At 44.0% G+C, this 17741-nt stretch overlaps 1 protein-coding gene across 1 annotated transcript in view; it reads left to right on the top strand.

Moving 5' to 3' along the window:
* Tpo (thyroid peroxidase) overlaps positions 1–17741 on the top strand; it is a 72658-nt gene that overhangs the window by 32824 nt on the left and 22093 nt on the right. The window contains exons 6-10 of the mRNA XM_057779192.1: positions 1066–1195; positions 3872–4078; positions 4437–4937; positions 13431–13689; positions 15705–15875. Coding sequence (XP_057635175.1) covers positions 1066–1195; positions 3872–4078; positions 4437–4937; positions 13431–13689; positions 15705–15875 — 1268 coding nt within the window. The remainder of the gene's footprint in view (positions 1–1065; positions 1196–3871; positions 4079–4436; positions 4938–13430; positions 13690–15704; positions 15876–17741) is intronic.

The raw sequence follows: 17741 nt of genomic DNA, 5'->3' as shown, positions 1-17741 counted from the left end.
ATACATACTTGTAATCCTAGCACTGGAGAGGTAGAGGAAAGAGGATCAGAAGTTCAAAGTCAGCAAAGCCACTCTGGGCCAAGTGAGACCATCTCAAACCAAAAATACAACAAAGCATATATTGGTCTATCATAAATCAACAAAAACCAGCTTGTTGTTCCACTTAAACTTGGAAGACATCTGCTTTTCAGTAGGGTTAGTAGCCAATCATTAATAGTTCAGTTTCTTAACTTCTGAAGAAGGCACCAAAATGTGTCAGCGTTTACTTCTGTCCTTTCCCCTTTGACTTTGAGGCACTGTCCCTGACATACTCAGAAGCAGCTTGGGAAATCAGTAAAGTATTGGTCAACAAACCTTTGCCTTAACATGGACCTTAAATATGTTTTTTTCTAAGTTATGCCTTGACAAAAGAATAAAATCACAGATTAGTTTGGGGGTAGAAAACATCCCCCTTTAGCCTGGGTGACGGGGTTCATTCTTATGTCAAAGTAATTAATTCAGAAAAGGGCTTAATTTTATTTTTTTAATCCAAATGTGAATTTTAACACATTTTCCTTTGGCAGTTCTCTCTGAATTTAGAACACTTTGGTAATTTCCTGAGTACTTATTGCTATTAGAAATATCATCCCAGTCAGCACAAGGATCTTGTATGTGTCTTGATTAAAGGTACTTAAATATGACAATGTTTTCAGAAAGTAACTTTGAGTACTCCAAATTTCTGTCCTCTGGGTGGGAACCCATAGTAATTTCTAGAAAGATGAGTGTCCTACTTTGCAGAGAAGCCTCAGGATGGCACCTAGGAAGGGGCAGCGTTAAGGAGGCTACAGCAGAAAGACATTCTCAAGGAAGGGGTATTGTACCACTCAAGAAGGTTATAGACTGAGGTCCTGGGAATCAGTTCCTTCCACAAACCCCAGGGAAGCCCATCTAGAGGATCAGCAGAGAAGGCCAACCTGTAAACTTAGAGCCGGAGTGCATCATCTTGAGTGAGCTATGCTGTATTGAGACCCAGAGGTTTCCTTATTCTCTTCTGTCTCAGACACATCCCCTCATTTGTTTCCACAGAGATCACCCCAGATGGGGCGCCTCCAACACAGCCCTAGCAAGATGGCTGCCTCCTGCCTATGAAGATGGCTTCAGTCAGCCCAGAGGCTGGAACCCTGACTTCTTATACCATGGCTTTCCACTACCCCCAGTTGGTACTCATTTAGAATCTATTTCAGCGGGACAGGGACAGATCTTCCATGATGCTGACGTACTCCCTGCAGCTTTGGAAAGCAATGGCAGCTACTGGGATGATTTTGTATCCTTAGGAACTCATATAACACCTTGTGTTCCCAGACTTCCTCAGAAGCTGGAACCCTGAGGTATAAGACCTATCCACGCGGCTCTGAAGGTTAGCCACAGCCAGCTAACAAGGAGAGCAACTAAGATGTAAAGTTACTATCATCTAATTTGGCACCTTTCCTCTGAATAAGCACTTTAATATTCTCAAATCAATTCTTCTACTCATTGGTAGAAGACAAGATGCAGCCAGAGGCACATTCACTAATGGATTCACTCCTGTACACTACATATATACAGATGCTGGCTACCATTTTACTATCAGAGGCACATTTATTTGGGACACACATTCATTTCCTACTGGTCCTTTGGTCCGATATGTACCATTGGATCCATTGTTCTACTTCATCAAAGCATGGTTCATTTTGGCTCTAGTTTGACTCTTCATGTCAATGGATAGGTCAACATTTGCTTTCAAGCTACATTCCACAACAGAATGATGGGAGTCCCCTCTGTATGTGGTGATTATCATTAATGAATAAAGAAACTGCTTTGGGCCTATAACAGCTATAGAGGAATAGAGCTAGGCAGGAAAAACTAAGCTGAATGCTGGGAGGAAGGAAGCAGAGTCAGAGAGAAGCTATGTAGCCCCACAGGAGCCAGATGGAACTTTACCAGGTAAGCCACAGCCATGTGGCAATACATAGATTAATATAAATGGGTTAAATTAATATGTAAGAGTCAGCCAATAAGAAGCTAGAGCTAATGGGCCAAGCAGTGATTTAATTAATATGGTTTCTGTATGATTATTTTGGTTCTGGGCAGCCTGGACGAACAAGTGGCCTCCTCCTACAAAAGAATTCTCAAAATGTATTCCATCTGGTACTCAGCTCAGCATAGAGAAAATCAGGACCAGAAGGGAGAGGCTCCCCCAGTCAGCTGTGTGCTGACACCTTTACCATCACAAAGCTCTCCAGTGGTTTCTCAGGTTTTTTTTCAGGTCTTTTTGTTGAGAGACCAAGTGTTCCTAGCAGTTGGTGGGGGCCTCAGGTGGAGTTGGGTACCAAGGTTCACTGAGAAAGCATGCCATTCCTGTCTACACATAAACAAGATGTTTCTCTTGCCTCTCATGTGTTTGCCCTTGGACCAGTTCAAATCCTAAAGTCTCCCGAGTCCTGTGCTGATACTAAGATTCTACAAATTCTTGTCTCTTTATATATAGTATTATTTATAAGAATCAGCACCCAAGTATGTTTATGTGTAGCCTGTTCATTTCTTGAGCTTATTCGAACAGAGTAATCCAAATTTACAGGCTCATAGTAATAAAAAATTTTTAACTCCAGTTCTGTAGGCCAAAACCAAGCCCTCTCAGGACTATGTCCTTTTAAAGGTCCTTGGGGGGAAATCCATCTCCTTGACTTTTCCAGATCATTTGTGGACGGGATACTGAGGGTCAAAGCCCAGTGCTTTTCACTTGCAAGGCAGGTGCATTTACCACAGAAACATCTCTTGAGCCTCATCTTTTCTAAATACTAAAGACTGCTTACACTCTTGCTCTATGGCTCCTCTGCCACATAGCAATGTGGTATCTCTCCAAGTCTTCCACCCCAAATCCCAACTCTTGACCACAGTCAAGAAGGCTCTCAAAACATACTCATGTGGTGAGGATATTCTTGAAAATCTGTAAAAATCTCTGTATCCCAAGGTCTTTGATCTAACCACACATGCAGGTTATATATTTTAAAGCAGACATATTTGGAGATGTTCTGTTGCCCATCACAATATCCTTTCTGATCCCCAGAGGCTCACATCTATCCATCCATGGGTGCCCACACCATAGGTCCCTCTTCTGTCACAGCACTCAAGGTCTAGTGTCCAACCCAGATCTTACCATTGGAGGTCACTAAAGTCCTACAGGGGGAGGTTCTGGGTGGGACTCACCTGGGAACAAATTCTCTTCCATCTTGACCTGTGGCTGGCAAAGTGACTCACCTGGTAAAAGTGCCTGTCATGCAAGTTTGAGTTTAGCTCCCAGGACCCCATAGTGGAAAGAGAGAATCGACCTATGAAATAAGCAAAGCTTCTTTCTGTTCCCAAATTCCATCTTCCTTACAGTCCTGGTAATAGTCAGCACTGTCCTGGGTAGTGGGGGAAGGGAAGGAACAGAAGAGAATGGCTGCTCCTCAGCGGCGGGGAGATGAGTCAGACAACTCTTCAGGAACTAAGACCTTGGGCAGAACCCTGTAGTTGTGGGCTGAGTCGTGGGCTATCCGTGTTCTTCACACACCTTCCCACAAAGGCCTGGGAACTGATCGCTTTGTCTACTTACATATTTTATATGTACTTCCTAAGGCTCTGAGAACTGGCCTAACAGGCCCCAGACATCACAAATCAGGGCAGGTTCCCAAGTCCAGATGTGTCTATCTTCCATCTTGGCTCTTCCCATCATGTCTACAATGACAGGTATTCCCGGGGCCTCTCTGGAGCTGTGAACAAGACTCCTCCTGTGCATTTAAAACCCCAAGGTCTCTGTTATTGACTACAGTGTAATCTGTCTACGTCATTGCTATCTGTTCTCTTTCTCCAGGTACGGGAGGTGACGAGGCACCTCATTCAAGTTTCAAATGAGGCTGTGACAGAAGATGACCAATACTCTGATTTCCTGACAGCGTGGGGACAGTACATCGATCATGACATTGCCCTCACGCCACAGAGCACCAGCACAGCGGCCTTCTGGGGAGGTGCCGACTGCCAGCTGACCTGTGAGAACCGAAATCCCTGCTTCCCCATACAGGTAATTTCCCTACCCTCTTCCTTGATTATGAAACAATGCGTCTTTCTAAAAATTACACACACACACACAAAACAAAACAACAACAACAACAAAAAAAACCTGAAATGAAATACAAAGTCTCCTTTGCTTGTCCTGTCCCCAGAAGCTTCCTTGGATATTCAATGCGCTCCTGTGTAAAACATTATTTTGTATGTGAAAGCTACCCTACAATTCCCAGGCATGCAACATGCGTATTCTGAACCAGCAATAATTATTACCCCGCACTCCATATCATAATCAACACACATTTATTTTATGATTTAAGACTATAAAAGGGCCCAAGATTCCGAGGTGATATCTAGTCTTCCTTTTGCTACAGCTTCCCTCAGACTCCTCGGGGACCACGGCATGCTTGCCTTTCTACCGTTCCTCAGCCGCCTGCGGCACTGGGGACCAGGGAGCTCTCTTTGGCAATTTGTCTGCGGCCAATCCCAGGCAGCAGATGAACAGTTTGACCTCCTTTCTCGATGCATCCACTGTGTACGGCAGCTCCCCTGGCGCCGAGAAGCAGCTACGAAACTGGAGCAGCTCTGCGGGCCTGTTGCGTGTCAACACACGCCACCTAGACTCAGGCCGCACCTACCTGCCCTTCGCATCTATTGCCTGTGCTCCAGAGCCCGGTGCCCTTCGTACCACCCGTACTCCCTGCTTCTTGGCTGGCGACGGCAGAGCAAGCGAGGTCCCTGCCCTGGCAGCAGTGCACACCCTGTGGTTGCGTGAGCACAACCGCTTGGCTGCTACATTCAAGGCCATCAATGCACACTGGAGTGCTGAGACTTCCTATCAGGAGGCTCGCAAGGTGGTTGGCGCGCTGCACCAGGTGCGTACCGTGCATGGCATGGGAATGGGAGGTAGTACAGACAGGAACTAGTGCATACCCCTAAGGCTGTCTGTGAGGCCACTGTGAGAGCCCTTGGTGTGTTGGGCAGGATCACTGCTGACTTACCAGTGGCTTCCAGTAGGACTATCATGGTCTCTCTGAGTTTCCAGCAGAATCACCTTGGGATATTCAAGTGGGGACATTTAAGGCACAAGTGTTTGTGAGCAAAATACTCCTGGTACCAAGGGCCTCCTCTTGGCTCCATCCTCCCAGCACTGGATCACCCAGAGTAACCACAGAGTCGTAGACCTTCTGTAGTCACAACTCTGTCTAGCAGCAATAGGTCCGTTCACTGACTGCTACCTGGCAACCATAACTCTCGGAGCCTCATAGAGGCAGCTTGCATACTCCTTGGAGCAGCCCTATGAAGTGGGCACAGAGCTGGATTCTGGCATATTTGTGTGTTGGTAATAATGGAGCTCCTAATTCTGTCAAGTTAAATTAAGAGTCAGTTTTTCTTTATTTCTAATAGAAACTGGTATTTTATTAAGCTAGCTGAATGATCATTTATGGCGCCCTTAAGACGCTACTTGTGGCTCTTTCATGAATGATAGATACTGATGTCATCTTAGACCATCCTCGCCTACTTTATATACAAATGATGTATTGTGAGCTTTTCAGTTTAAGAACATGGTTTTTCTTTAGAAAGAATTACTGTGTAATCATATCTATGAAACTGAGTTGTTATTAGTCAACAAGCAGTCATAAATCCAAAAACTCAGGTTAAAAAAACTAAAAATGATTAGAGCTGACAGAAAGTTCTGGCAACACAGCCCTGATTAACTACGTGCTAATTTTTCATTGTTAGATAATAACTATCATGTGCTTATCCTTTAAATCTTGACAGTTTTTAGGGTGAAAATAAATCTTCATTGTGCATTTGCTACCCTATAATTACTTAGAGTAATGATGAGAAAGCTTTGGTGTGACTGAGGAGCTGCCCGGGGCCAAGGACTGTTTTCTGGGCTCCTTATCTGTGTGTGGTCTGATTTACCACCCGGCCCTGTGTATGCTCCAGAGCTGTCTTCAGGAAACACTGCTGGTCCTGTCTGTGGTTTACTGGAGTTTGACTCCATAGCTGTCCTCTATGGACAGTGGCAGGTGACTCATCCATAGAGGCCTGGTCCGCAGAGGAGACCAGCTTCCCTTCTCTTGTTAGCCGAGCTCACCAGCTGTCTGGAAACATGCAGCAACTACAGGATATTCAGTTGTTACTTCTCCCAGGCAAAGGTTGTCAGCTCAACACCTCTGGATCTTAAGGAGCTAGCAGGGAAGCAGATGGTGGGTGGGTTTCTCCCTTTAAGCAAAAATGAGCCGGGAGCATGGAAATGTCATATGAAGCATTGTGCAGACTGTTACCCACTGTGACTGAGTCAGCAGCCCTCGGGGTCAGGCTGTTCTTCAGTTTAGGAGGGTGCTGTGGCTCCATCTTAGGAGATGATGTCTTTTTGTTTGTAGAGAGCTCAGGCACTGGGCAAGCAGAGCCTTGACTGCTTACCTCAAATAACGTCTTAAGGTTTGGCAACTGAGACTAGGCGAACTCATTCAGATTAAAGAAAGGCATTTAAGAATCCTTAACGTCTTGATTTCCACACTTGCAAGAATTGCAGCAACAGCATCAGCAACACAGCTAAGCAAGCACTGGGCACTTGCTTAATACTAGGACAAGGTCGTGTTTAATTCTGTCAATAACAGAGTGAAAAGTCGCAATGCTTCATGTCTGAGACATACAGTTTCTAAAAAGCGTTTTTTCCCAAGGTTCCCAGCTACTGTGGAGCAGAGTTGCCCAGACCCAAGACTGCAGTAAAAGAACCAGGTTGTCAGGGATGACACACATATATCCATCCGTGCTCAGACTTGTTTTAAGATCTCCAAATGCAAGATTTTCTAGTTAACATTTCTACTCCTTATTTATTTGTATGTGAAATACTGACACACTTTGCAATCAATGGCATCTCAAGAGTTTTCCTGAAATGGATTATGGGTATAATTGAGTGCATAGCTACATTAGAAGCTGGGTTTTTTTAGACCGAGTCTATATAGGCCAGGCTTGCCTTGATCTCCTCATTGTCTGCTTTCTTTTTTTTTTTTATTTGATTCTTTTTATTGAGCTGTATATTTTTCTCCACTCCCCTGCCTTCCTCCCCTCTCCCCTTCTACCCTCTCCCATGACCCCCATACTCCCAGTTTACTCAGGAAATCTTGTCTTTTTCTCCTTCCTATGTAGATCCCTGTATGTCTCTCTGAGGGCACCCTTTGTTGTCTAGGTTAATAGCCAATTTTAAAAACTCTATTTTAGGATTATTTTTAAAAAGCCAGAGGATCTTAAAGATTCCTGTGAGTCATTTCTATGTCATTTGTGACATAGAAAACTATACAAGAAAGGAAGGAAGGGGAGGGAAGGGGAAGGAAGGAAGGAAGGAAGGAAGGAAGGAAGGAAGGAAGGAAGGAAGGAAGGAAGGAAGGAAGGAAGACAGGCAGACACAGCATTTACTCCACAGTCTCACTGGGTTGTTAAGGAGAAATGAGGAAGGAAGGAAGGAAGGAAGGAAGGAATGAAGGAAGGAAGGAAGGAAGGAAGGAAGACAGGCAGACACAGCATTTACTCCACAGTCTCACTGGGTTGTTAAGGAGAAATGAGTTAGTTTACTGTATTCCAGTGGTTCTCAACCTGTGGGTCTCAACCCCGTCAGGGGCTGCTTATCGGCTATCAGCTATTTATATTATGATTCATAACAAATTTACAGTTATAAAGTAACAATGAAGTAATTTTAGTGGTTGGGGTCCCCACATGAGGAATTGTATTAAAGGGTCATAGCATCGGGCATGTTGAGAACCACTGCTCTATACTAACTTCCTTCATTGTCAGGTTAGAACAGGCTCTGTGCTAGGCACTTGGCGTCGCCCCTGTGTTCTCCTAGAAACTCCGTGAGGAAGTACACTGGGTGGTTTTGTGTGTAAACTTGACACAAGTTAAAATCATGGGAGGAAGGAGCCTCAGCTGAGGAAATGCCTCCTTGAGATCCAGCTGTGTTGGGGGAGGCTGCTTGTTTGTTCCCAGATGCCCAGAACTGAATCGATAGAAATTATATTAATTGCAATACTCTTTGACCAAAAGCTTAAGCGTATTTCTGGCTAACTTATATCCTAAACTAACCCATCTCCATTAATCTGTGTATCACCACGTGACTGTGTCTTACCAGGTAAAGTTTGCTCTCTGTGTCTGTCTTCAGCACAACTACATGGCGTCTCCCTGACTCTGCCCCTGCCCCCCCCCGTGTGTGTGTATACACACACACACACACACACACACACCAGCCTGGCTATATTCTGTTAAGCCATTGGCCAAAAGCAGCTTTTTTATTAACCAATGGCAATAAAACATATTCACAGCATACATCACCTCCCACATCACAGTTGTTCTCCTTTAATGATCAATGGGGGAGGACCCAGCCCATGTTAAGAAGAGCCTAAGCTGCTAGCACTGGGTTCTATAAGAAGGTATGCTGAGCAAGTCATAGGAAGTGAGCCACTTAGCAACATCCTTCCAAGGCCTCTGTGCTAACTTCTGCTCCAGGATCCTTCCCTATCCGGACTTCTTCAGTGATGAACAGCAATGCTGATGTGTAAGCCAAATAAATTCTTTCCTCCCCAACTTCATTTTTGGTCATAGTGTTTCATCACAGAAACAGAAACCCTAACTGAAACAGGAAAATGACCTCAATCTCACCTAAGAAATAAGGAAGGGAGTTTGTTCTCATGTGCATAGTTTGTAAGGGGCAGCCCAGGAGCGCCTGCCCTACCATGGCCTCAGGCACCTGAAGACCAGGCATTAACTCATGGGGTGCTGGGAGTAAGGAGGACATGAAGACAGGGAACATCAGGGGCTGGAACATCTTTACCAATCCAATAGAAATGTCCAAATACCCAAAAACCTGTGTGTACACAGAGGTACACATTGGGTGTCTATCAGCTCTGGTTAGGGAATCATGTGCACTGTGTACACTGTATCTGGGCTCAGTATTTTGTGTGTTGTGTGTCTGAGTGTCTCTGTGAGTTTGAACTGTACTGTGCACCTGCTCTGTGTGTATGTTTCTGTAGTGGATTGTGTTTCATGTGTCTATTTCTAGTCACAGGTCTGTGCCTATGTTACACTGGGTTAGATAAGAGAGTAGACGGTTCATGTGTTGCACCGTGGGCTCTGCTGTCTGGGGAGTTCAGGCAAGTGTGGCAGCCACACTGTGAATGTAGTGACCTACGATGATGTTTGTATCGACTTCCCTTGGGAAGAGTGGGCTTTGGTGGATCCTTCCCAGAAGAATCTCTGCAAAGATGTGATGCTGGAAACCTTCAGGAACCTCACTGCTATAGGCTACACCTGGGAAGAGCATATTGAAGAACACTGTAAATGTTATAGAAGATGTGGAAGGTATTCCAGATATCACAATGGATAGAAGTTTTGTGAGAACAGGAGTATGTGAAGAAGCAATGTACTTCTCTTTCCTTGAAAAATAAGAAGATATATAGCATCTTCCACTTTAAGTAGACTTGATTAATATGATACAACCTTGCAGTTATTTGGTTTTCCAACTTCATTGAGAATACATCAAAAACTCACCAATGAAGAGTCCTTTGAACCCGAGGAATGTGGAAATTCTTCTATTTGTCCTGACTCAGCATGCAAATGTAGTATGACTCACAGTCTAGGAAAATTTATGAGGGAAAGCAGTGTGGTAAAACTCTGAGTTTTTCCAGGTCTCTTCAATAGGTGACAAACTCACATGAAAAGAAGGTACTACACATGTGAGTCATAAAATAAAGGACTTCCCATCACAGGTATCTTCAAAGACAAAAAGGAACTCACAATGAAGGAGAATATGAATATCAAGAAAGCCATCAAACCTTGAGGTCTATGCCACTTTACAATCAGACAAAGTTGAAAAATAATTCATCCTGGTGAAAAAATTCACCAGTGTAATGGATATGGTAGATCTTCCACGTGAGCCAATTTATCTTCACAAGCGTGTGAGATGTCATACTGGAAAGAAACCTGTGAATATACTCGATGTGGTAAAAAATGCCACAGTCATCTTCCAAGTCATGAAATAAGTCATACTAGAGAGAAACCTGTAAACGTAAGCAATGTGTTAAACCCTCTCATGGTCTCCAAAGGCATAAAATACACATACTGGAGAGAAACCCTACAAATGGAATGAATGTGGTAAAACCTTCTCTACACAGTGTACTCTACAAATACATAGAGGAACACATACTGGAGAGAAACCTATGAATGTAGTCAGTGTGGTAAAGACTTTTCATGTCATAGTCATCTTTGAATACATACAAGAATACATACTAGAGAAACCCTAAAAATGCAATGAACGTGGGAAAGACTTTGTACAGCCCAGTCATCTTCATCTTCAAAGTCATGAAAGAATTCATACTGGAGAGAAACCCTAGGAATGAAAGCTATGTGGTGAAGTCTGCACATTTCTCTAGTCTCTGAATACATGTATGTATGCTGGCTCCCAAGAAGGTTAGACCCTGTGATCTTGTAGCAAGTGTTATAAGTTGTCAAAATCCTGACCTTGGTTTTAGGAATGAGCTTGTCTTAACTGCTTGGCCATGTGTTTATCCCTGTAAACATTTTTAAGCCTGAATATATAAACTTGACGTCAGGAAAGAGATGAGAACTCATAGAAAGGAAAAATCCTATTTATGTAAACAATTTAATAAGGACTTTGGACATGACAGTTATCTTCAGTTTCAAGGGGACAGAAAGCTTGTTTCATCTTTTTTCATCACATTCTTGAAGTAAGTAAATTAATACCAAGTTCACTAAGTACCAATGGTGAGATCACAGCATTGTAGCTTCCATTTTGCAACATATGAGTTATATATTAAAGTGTGTCCTGTGGCAAATCTACTTAACGAAGTTCATTTTGTGTTCCTTATAGTCCTTCAGTGACTTTAGTGTATCTTCAATTATACTTTTACTTACTGGTATATATTTTTCTGCTGCTGTGTATAGAATTGGATGCCCATCATCTACGTGGTCCATTGTTTAATTAAATATGGGCCAATGTGTGATCATACTTTTCAAGTCAAGGCGTCTGTGAGAAGGGTAGTCAGTTGTCTACTGGTTTCATTTTCATGTATTCACAAATCCCCTTGAGATGTTGCTATGCAGCCTGGCTTGTTTGTCAGTGATTAGTCAAGACTCCATTTGAACTTATAATTCTCATGTGTCGGCCTCCTGAGTACAAGTGCTTGGGAAGACGAGTACCCCCGGCATGTCTCACTTTGTGAACATGTTTTAATGATGCTAGTGTTAAAATACTTGATAGAAGAGAATATAAGAAACATTAAGCACCTCATGTGAGTATCCAAAATAGCATTTCTATCTAAATGGAAGAGACGTAATAAAGTAGGATAATCAGTATGTGTATCTCATAACAAACCTTGATGTGTGTGGTGGCTTTAAAGAAAATGGCCCCCAAAGGGAGTGGTACTATTAGTAGGCGTGGCCTTGTCAGAGTAGGTGTGGTCTTGTTTGAGAAAGTTTGTCAATGTATAAGTGAGCTTCGAGTTCTCATATATGCTCAAGTCATGCCCAGACAACATCCTGCTGCCTTTGGATCATGATGTAAGGACTCTCAGCTCCAGCGCCATATCTGCCTGCATGGTGCCTCCCTTTCTTCCATGATTATAAAGAACTAAACAGAACTGTGAGCCACCCCATTAAATGTTTTCCTTTATATGATTTGCCATGGTCATGGTGTCTCTCCACTCCAATAGAAACTCTAATTAGGACAATGTGCTATGGGAATATGTATATACTTTTGACATTCCATGCTTCTTCATGTCTCCATTAGTTATAGTTGGTATTTCTTCTGGAAGTGCCATTGCCTTCTAGGGGAATTATCTAGAGATGACAGACAAAATGTATTGATGATGTAATTTATTTTTTAAATTTTTCTCTGTGTGTAATTTGATTATCTATTTTTAGGTCATGGCAGATATATGAAGACTAGAAGACAAATTCATAGGGTATACTTTTGGCCATCTTTATATGGTGATGAAGGTCACGTTTCCAACCTTGCACTCCACAGACAAGCCCCACTGAGCCGTCTCACTAATGCTCAGATAAGATTAGTTGATGCATTACATCAGTGAGCTATTGTGTTTTCAGAGGGTAAACATGTTGTCAACTAAAGACAGAGCAAAACTGCACCATTTGAATAATAAATCCTATTTGCAGATAAAAAAAGTAGAAATAGGATATACAAATCTTTAAAACTGGGGCTTATAATTAACACTGAGTGCAAAGTACTTCATGAGTAGCTCTAACCTTGCCTGATGGGCGTGTGTAAACAGTCAGTTTCCCGTTAATCACTGTGTACTCCCACAAAGAACCTCACCTGTGAGGGCAGAGCCAAAGCAATTTTGGATAGTTTTAGGACAAGACCAGGAGCCCCAAAGTCCTGCGTTTTCAAGGAGGTGGCCAGATGTTACGATTTATTTGTGCAGGTGGGGGGCATCAAATGACAACAGGAACTCCCACCCCCAAAGCTGGCTGTCTTCTCCTTGTCCTGGGAGAAGAATCTATGATGATTCTCTCCCTGACTGACTTCCAGGCCTGGGCAATGGTGGATATCAGTTTGTCAGTTCCATAGGGTGAGGGGTGTGGTCCTAGTACTTTTTGTTCTTTCCAAGCAGCTAGAATGCCCTGGCAGTGTAGGTATCTCGTGAATATGTACGGAGTTTCTACAGAGGTAAAAGTCCCAGGAATAATCCCAGGAAGAGTCTCTTTCCCAACTGCCTCTTCCAGAGTTTAGACTGTCTAAGTGAGGGTCGGCCAGTCACCCAAGGAAGGCACAGGGAACCACAAGTGACCATTCATGTGATACAAAAGTAATGTGATGAGTGAGGGCCATGGTTGCATGTTTCTTCTGAGTAAATCTCTGCAATATTGGTGGTAAGGCTCCTCTGGGATGCCCTGACACAAGTCCAATAATTGTAAAATAGAGGGTGTAGTTCTGCATATTTGAGGATCTCTGCTGACCTGAACATTAATCATCCAGCAGCCTATTCTTGATAGGAAATTGATAACTGTCTTAATGGACAGGAGAGATGCTCTCAGATTGCTGTATTACCCTCATCAATCTAATGTCTCTTCACTACTTGTATTTATTTTAACGTTCCTATGGGTTGAGCCTTACTTGATGGGCATGTCCCCCCACACCTCTGCCTGCATCTGTGGGCTGTATCCTCCTTTTGGAAGCTCACCAATCCTATGATGTTCTATCACAAGGATGCCCAGGCAGACTTTCTCCCTACTGCTTTATCCTAATTTCCAATTGGCCTGCAGGCATCCATGGGCTTTGATGAAAACCTTCCCTGCTCAGAGAACACCTGTCTTCTTCTCTATAGATCATCACCATGAGGGATTATATCCCCAAGATCCTGGGTCCCGATGCCTTCAGGCAGTATGTGGGCCCCTATGAAGGCTACGACCCCACTGTGAACCCTACCGTTTCCAATGTCTTCTCTACCGCCGCTTTCCGCTTTGGCCACGCCACAGTCCATCCACTGGTGAGACGGCTAGATACTGACTTCCAGGACCACACAGACCTCCCCAGGCTGCAACTGCATGATGTCTTCTTCAGGCCCTGGAGGCTGATCCAGGAAGGTATGCCCATCCTCCTCAGGTGATCCTATAGCTAAGCACACCCAGGGTGGCCCTGCATGAGACTTTACCTTCTATTCTGGCTGCTTAAGCTAATGCTATCTACTTTTTCAGTGTTTAGAGGACATAAATATATTCAAAGCCTTCTTCACAAATGTACCTATGTGGCATGTTTCTTTGTGTTCCGGTACATGTGTGTGCAAATACAGGCTAGAGAACAGTCTCCAGTGTCATCCTTAGGAAAACTGCTTCCTTTGAGAAAGGTCTCTCATTGACCCGAAGTTCACCAATTAATCTAGACTGACCGAACAGCAAGCCACAAGAATCCCTGTCTCTGCCTCTATAAGATCAGAATTACAAGTTCTCACCATTACACCCTACAATTATTCCCCTGAGTTCTGAGGAGAAAATTCAGATTTTTAGGCCTGCTTTGCATTGTACTTTACCATTCCCCAGGGCAGTGCTCAAAGTTTTTTAAAAGGTGAAATTTCCTTAGAAATGCCTTGACTCACATCTGGAGCTCTTCAGTATTCAGAATAAATTATCTAGATACAGAATGCTCCCTTTCTCTCTCTCCCCCCCTTTCTCCCTTCCTCTCCCTCCCCCTCTATCTGTCCCTCTCCTCTCTTTCTCTCTCTCCCTTTCTTTCTCACCTCTTTCACACTCTTCTTCTCCTTCTCCCCGTCACCTCTCTCTCACACTCTTTTCTCCCCCATCTCTCCTCTCTCTTTCTCTCTCTCTTTCTCCTTCCCACTTTCTATCTCTCCCTCTCCCCTCTCTTTCTCCCTATCCTCGTCCTCCTTTTTCTCCCTCTCCCTCCCACTCCATTCCCTCTCAGCAGACAGACAGGTAGTAGTGTCCTGGTAGATGCCTTATAGATGGGTGCTGTCAGTTTCTTCATCACCAAGAACTATACGTGTTCTCTGAGGAGACCAGCACTGTGAGCTGCAGGATGCTGGCATTTTGTAAAAATGAAAGAAAAGCCCTGCAGTTCTCCGGAGAATTGTTTTCACGCTACCCCGGGTTTACTTTCTATTCTTGTTCCCATGTTCTTCTTCTCCCTCTGACAATTTCTAAACGGTCTCAAGAGTACGTTTGGGGATGGTAGAGGGTTGAGATGACAGCAGCTGACAGTAGTTCTCTCGCCACTGATAATAAAATTGCTACCATGCAGAACATGAGGAGAGACGCTTGAGATCTTCCTAGTCACCCTACCCAGTTCAAAATACATTTTATACATTTGCCTTTGGTGGGCACCTAAGATAACTGTCCTCTTAGTTGATGCTATTGTATGTAATTCTGAATTCAGACAGCTAAGAGTGGGCAAGACCTGAGAGCTGGCTGGTTTGCTTCCTCTGGGGCCTTCTATGAGGATGACCCAGACTTCAGTGGATAACAGCTAGGTCCGTGAGAAACAGAGTTCACCACAACCAGGCCGCATCTTACTGTTCCAGACAGTGGAGTCCGGAGAATATTTCCTTGGGCTCTAAACCCAGTGGTTCTCAATCTGTGAAATGACGATGCCACTGGGGGTCAAAAAACCATTTCCCTGGGAGTCTCGGCTGAGACCACTGGAAAACACAGCTGTTTAGATTCACAGATGTTATGATTCATAACAGTAGTAAAATTACACTTTTAAAGTAACGTTAAAAATAAATTATGGTTGGGGTCACCACAACTTGAGGGACTGTATTATTAAAGGAGTGCAGCATTGGGAATGTTGAGAATCACTTCTCTAAACATTCTGCTGCTGAAAAATAAATGATGAATGTCAGTAATGTGGCCCTGCCAGTGTCTAGGCCCCAAGGTGTTGAAGGTGCATCCTCAGCACTAAGTTGCCAATAACCACAGTGTCCTAAGGAACCTGGAACACTTTCAGAACTGTGAAAGGTGATTTGGTGAAGCTGTACAGACATTTGTTAAGAACAAACCTGCTTTATAACTGAGAATCTATCCATTGTCCCCAGAACTCAGCAGGGACCTAGGGACCTCTCTGACCTGTGTATGATTTTTTTCAGGTGGCTTGGACCCAATCGTGAGAGGCCTCCTGGCAAGACCAGCCAAGCTGCAGGTACAGGAGCAGCTGATGAATGAGGAGCTGACCGAGAAGCTCTTCGTGTTGTCTAATGCTGGCACCTTGGATCTGGCATCGCTCAACTTGCAGAGGGGCCGTGACCATGGCTTACCAGGTCTGTCTGGTCTCTAGATGGTATGCCTCAGTGTGTTTTGGGGGAAGGACTCTCTGGTTCATTGTCTGGGGTAAAGTGAAACACACCCACAAATCTATTGCACTGGCAGCTTCAGAGGAATGGATTTGTGTTTTCTTGTTCAGTTGGTTAACTGGCTTTTGTGTTTTTATATGAGGTTTTGCTATGTTGTTCAGTCTAGATCCAAACTCGTGATCCTTCTGCTTCGGCCTTCCAATTAACTGGGATTAGAGGTATGTGCCGGGCCTATGACTATATATCTACCTGTAAACCGACTGCCCTGCACCCTATGAGCACCACACAAGAGTCTTTCTATGATTTGTATCCAAGATGCCTCTTCTGGTGTGTTTCCTTGTATGGCCTGGGGACAAATCCCAGTCTTAGAAGGGCATCCAACTACAGAACTCACCCAGGACCCTGTTGGAGTCCCTACCACAGAAGTCTATGGAGTCCCAGGGTTCCCTAGGAGATGCTACACTGATGTTTTGTCTAACCCAGTGGCCCACTCACAGGACCAGTGGCCAGGATCCTAAGTCTGTGTTCAGGGCTATTACTGTGATTGCTATTCGGAAGCCCTGATTGCAGGGTGTGGTTGGTGCTGTCCTGTGTCATTCTTCTCTCACCGCATCCACCAAAAGGATGAAAGTAACTTGGGTTTGAAGAGCAAATCCATACAGGAAAGATACAGAAAAGGGACCCTTTGCTTGTGTTGGAAGACCACACGCCTTCTGTACGTCACCCTGAACTCTGGGTGCACTTGCTTCTCTGAGCTGTGGAAGTAAATATAGCTGCTACGTGTGGCCCTTGAAAAATCTCTCTCCCGATTTTTGACTGTAATTCACTTGCTTTTCATTCTTCAATGATCCCGAAAGATATTTAATGAAGTAACTGAAATACTCCCCAACCTCTGTGGCAAGCAGTGGGAATATATGTTTCTAGATAAATCAAATCCACCGATTTTATTTTGCTTGTCATGAGATTGTGGGATCTGGGAGGTCTGCCCTAAAACAGACTGTGATGAAGTAGAAATGTTATGGAATTCATCAAAACTAGGTAGACAGGAAAGGAGGAGTCTCTTACCTTGCTATATAGTTCCTGAGAAAGATAACTGAGGTGACCCATCTGGAATGAGAGAAAAAAGAGGGGAATGACCAGAGAGTTGCCCCTCACCAGATCCAGCATGTACAGCAGACCTTGAATTGAGGTAGAACAGACTTGTTGGCCAGGAAGTTCAGGAGCTATGACTCTGAAAAAGGTGGTATGGTGATTAGCTGCATCAAATATAAATTCATTCTCTCTCTCTCTCTCTCTCTCTCTCTCTCTCTCTCTCTCTCTCTCTCACACACACACACACACACACACACCCCACCATCATTAAACAGATACCAGCTTCTCCTAAATCAGAATGGAAGGAACTGCTATCATTGAGGATTGACTCAATATCATTGGATGGCAGCATTCACAAACCAGTTTTTAAATTTCCACTGCTGATTTTTCTTCACTTTGTATGTATAAGAGAGTGCGCCTATGTTTATGAATGTGTGTGTGTGTGTGCTGGTGTGCTCTTGTTCTCCATGAGCTCTCAGTGTCCTCCTGGAGCATCAACAGCACCCTGAAGAGGGTGGGGCTGTCACCACAGTTCAGTAGGAGAAGACTGGTCCAATAATAGTATGAACCCACTAAAGTATCTTGACTTGGCACCCTTTCTATCCGAATTCACCCCCAAATACACTCATTATAAGATCCCTAAGTCTGTGCTGCAAGGCCTGTCCTGTTAAACTCCATAGGGCTGAAAGTCAGACCACAGTAACACAATGGTCACTCTGCATCAGGGGACGGCAGACAGGG

Source organism: Chionomys nivalis, chromosome 1 (assembly GCF_950005125.1).
Source record: "Chionomys nivalis chromosome 1, mChiNiv1.1, whole genome shotgun sequence".
NCBI lineage: Eukaryota > Metazoa > Chordata > Mammalia > Rodentia > Cricetidae > Chionomys > Chionomys nivalis.
Note: the sequence above shows the minus strand (reverse complement) of the source record. Positions and strands in the feature narration are given on the sequence as shown.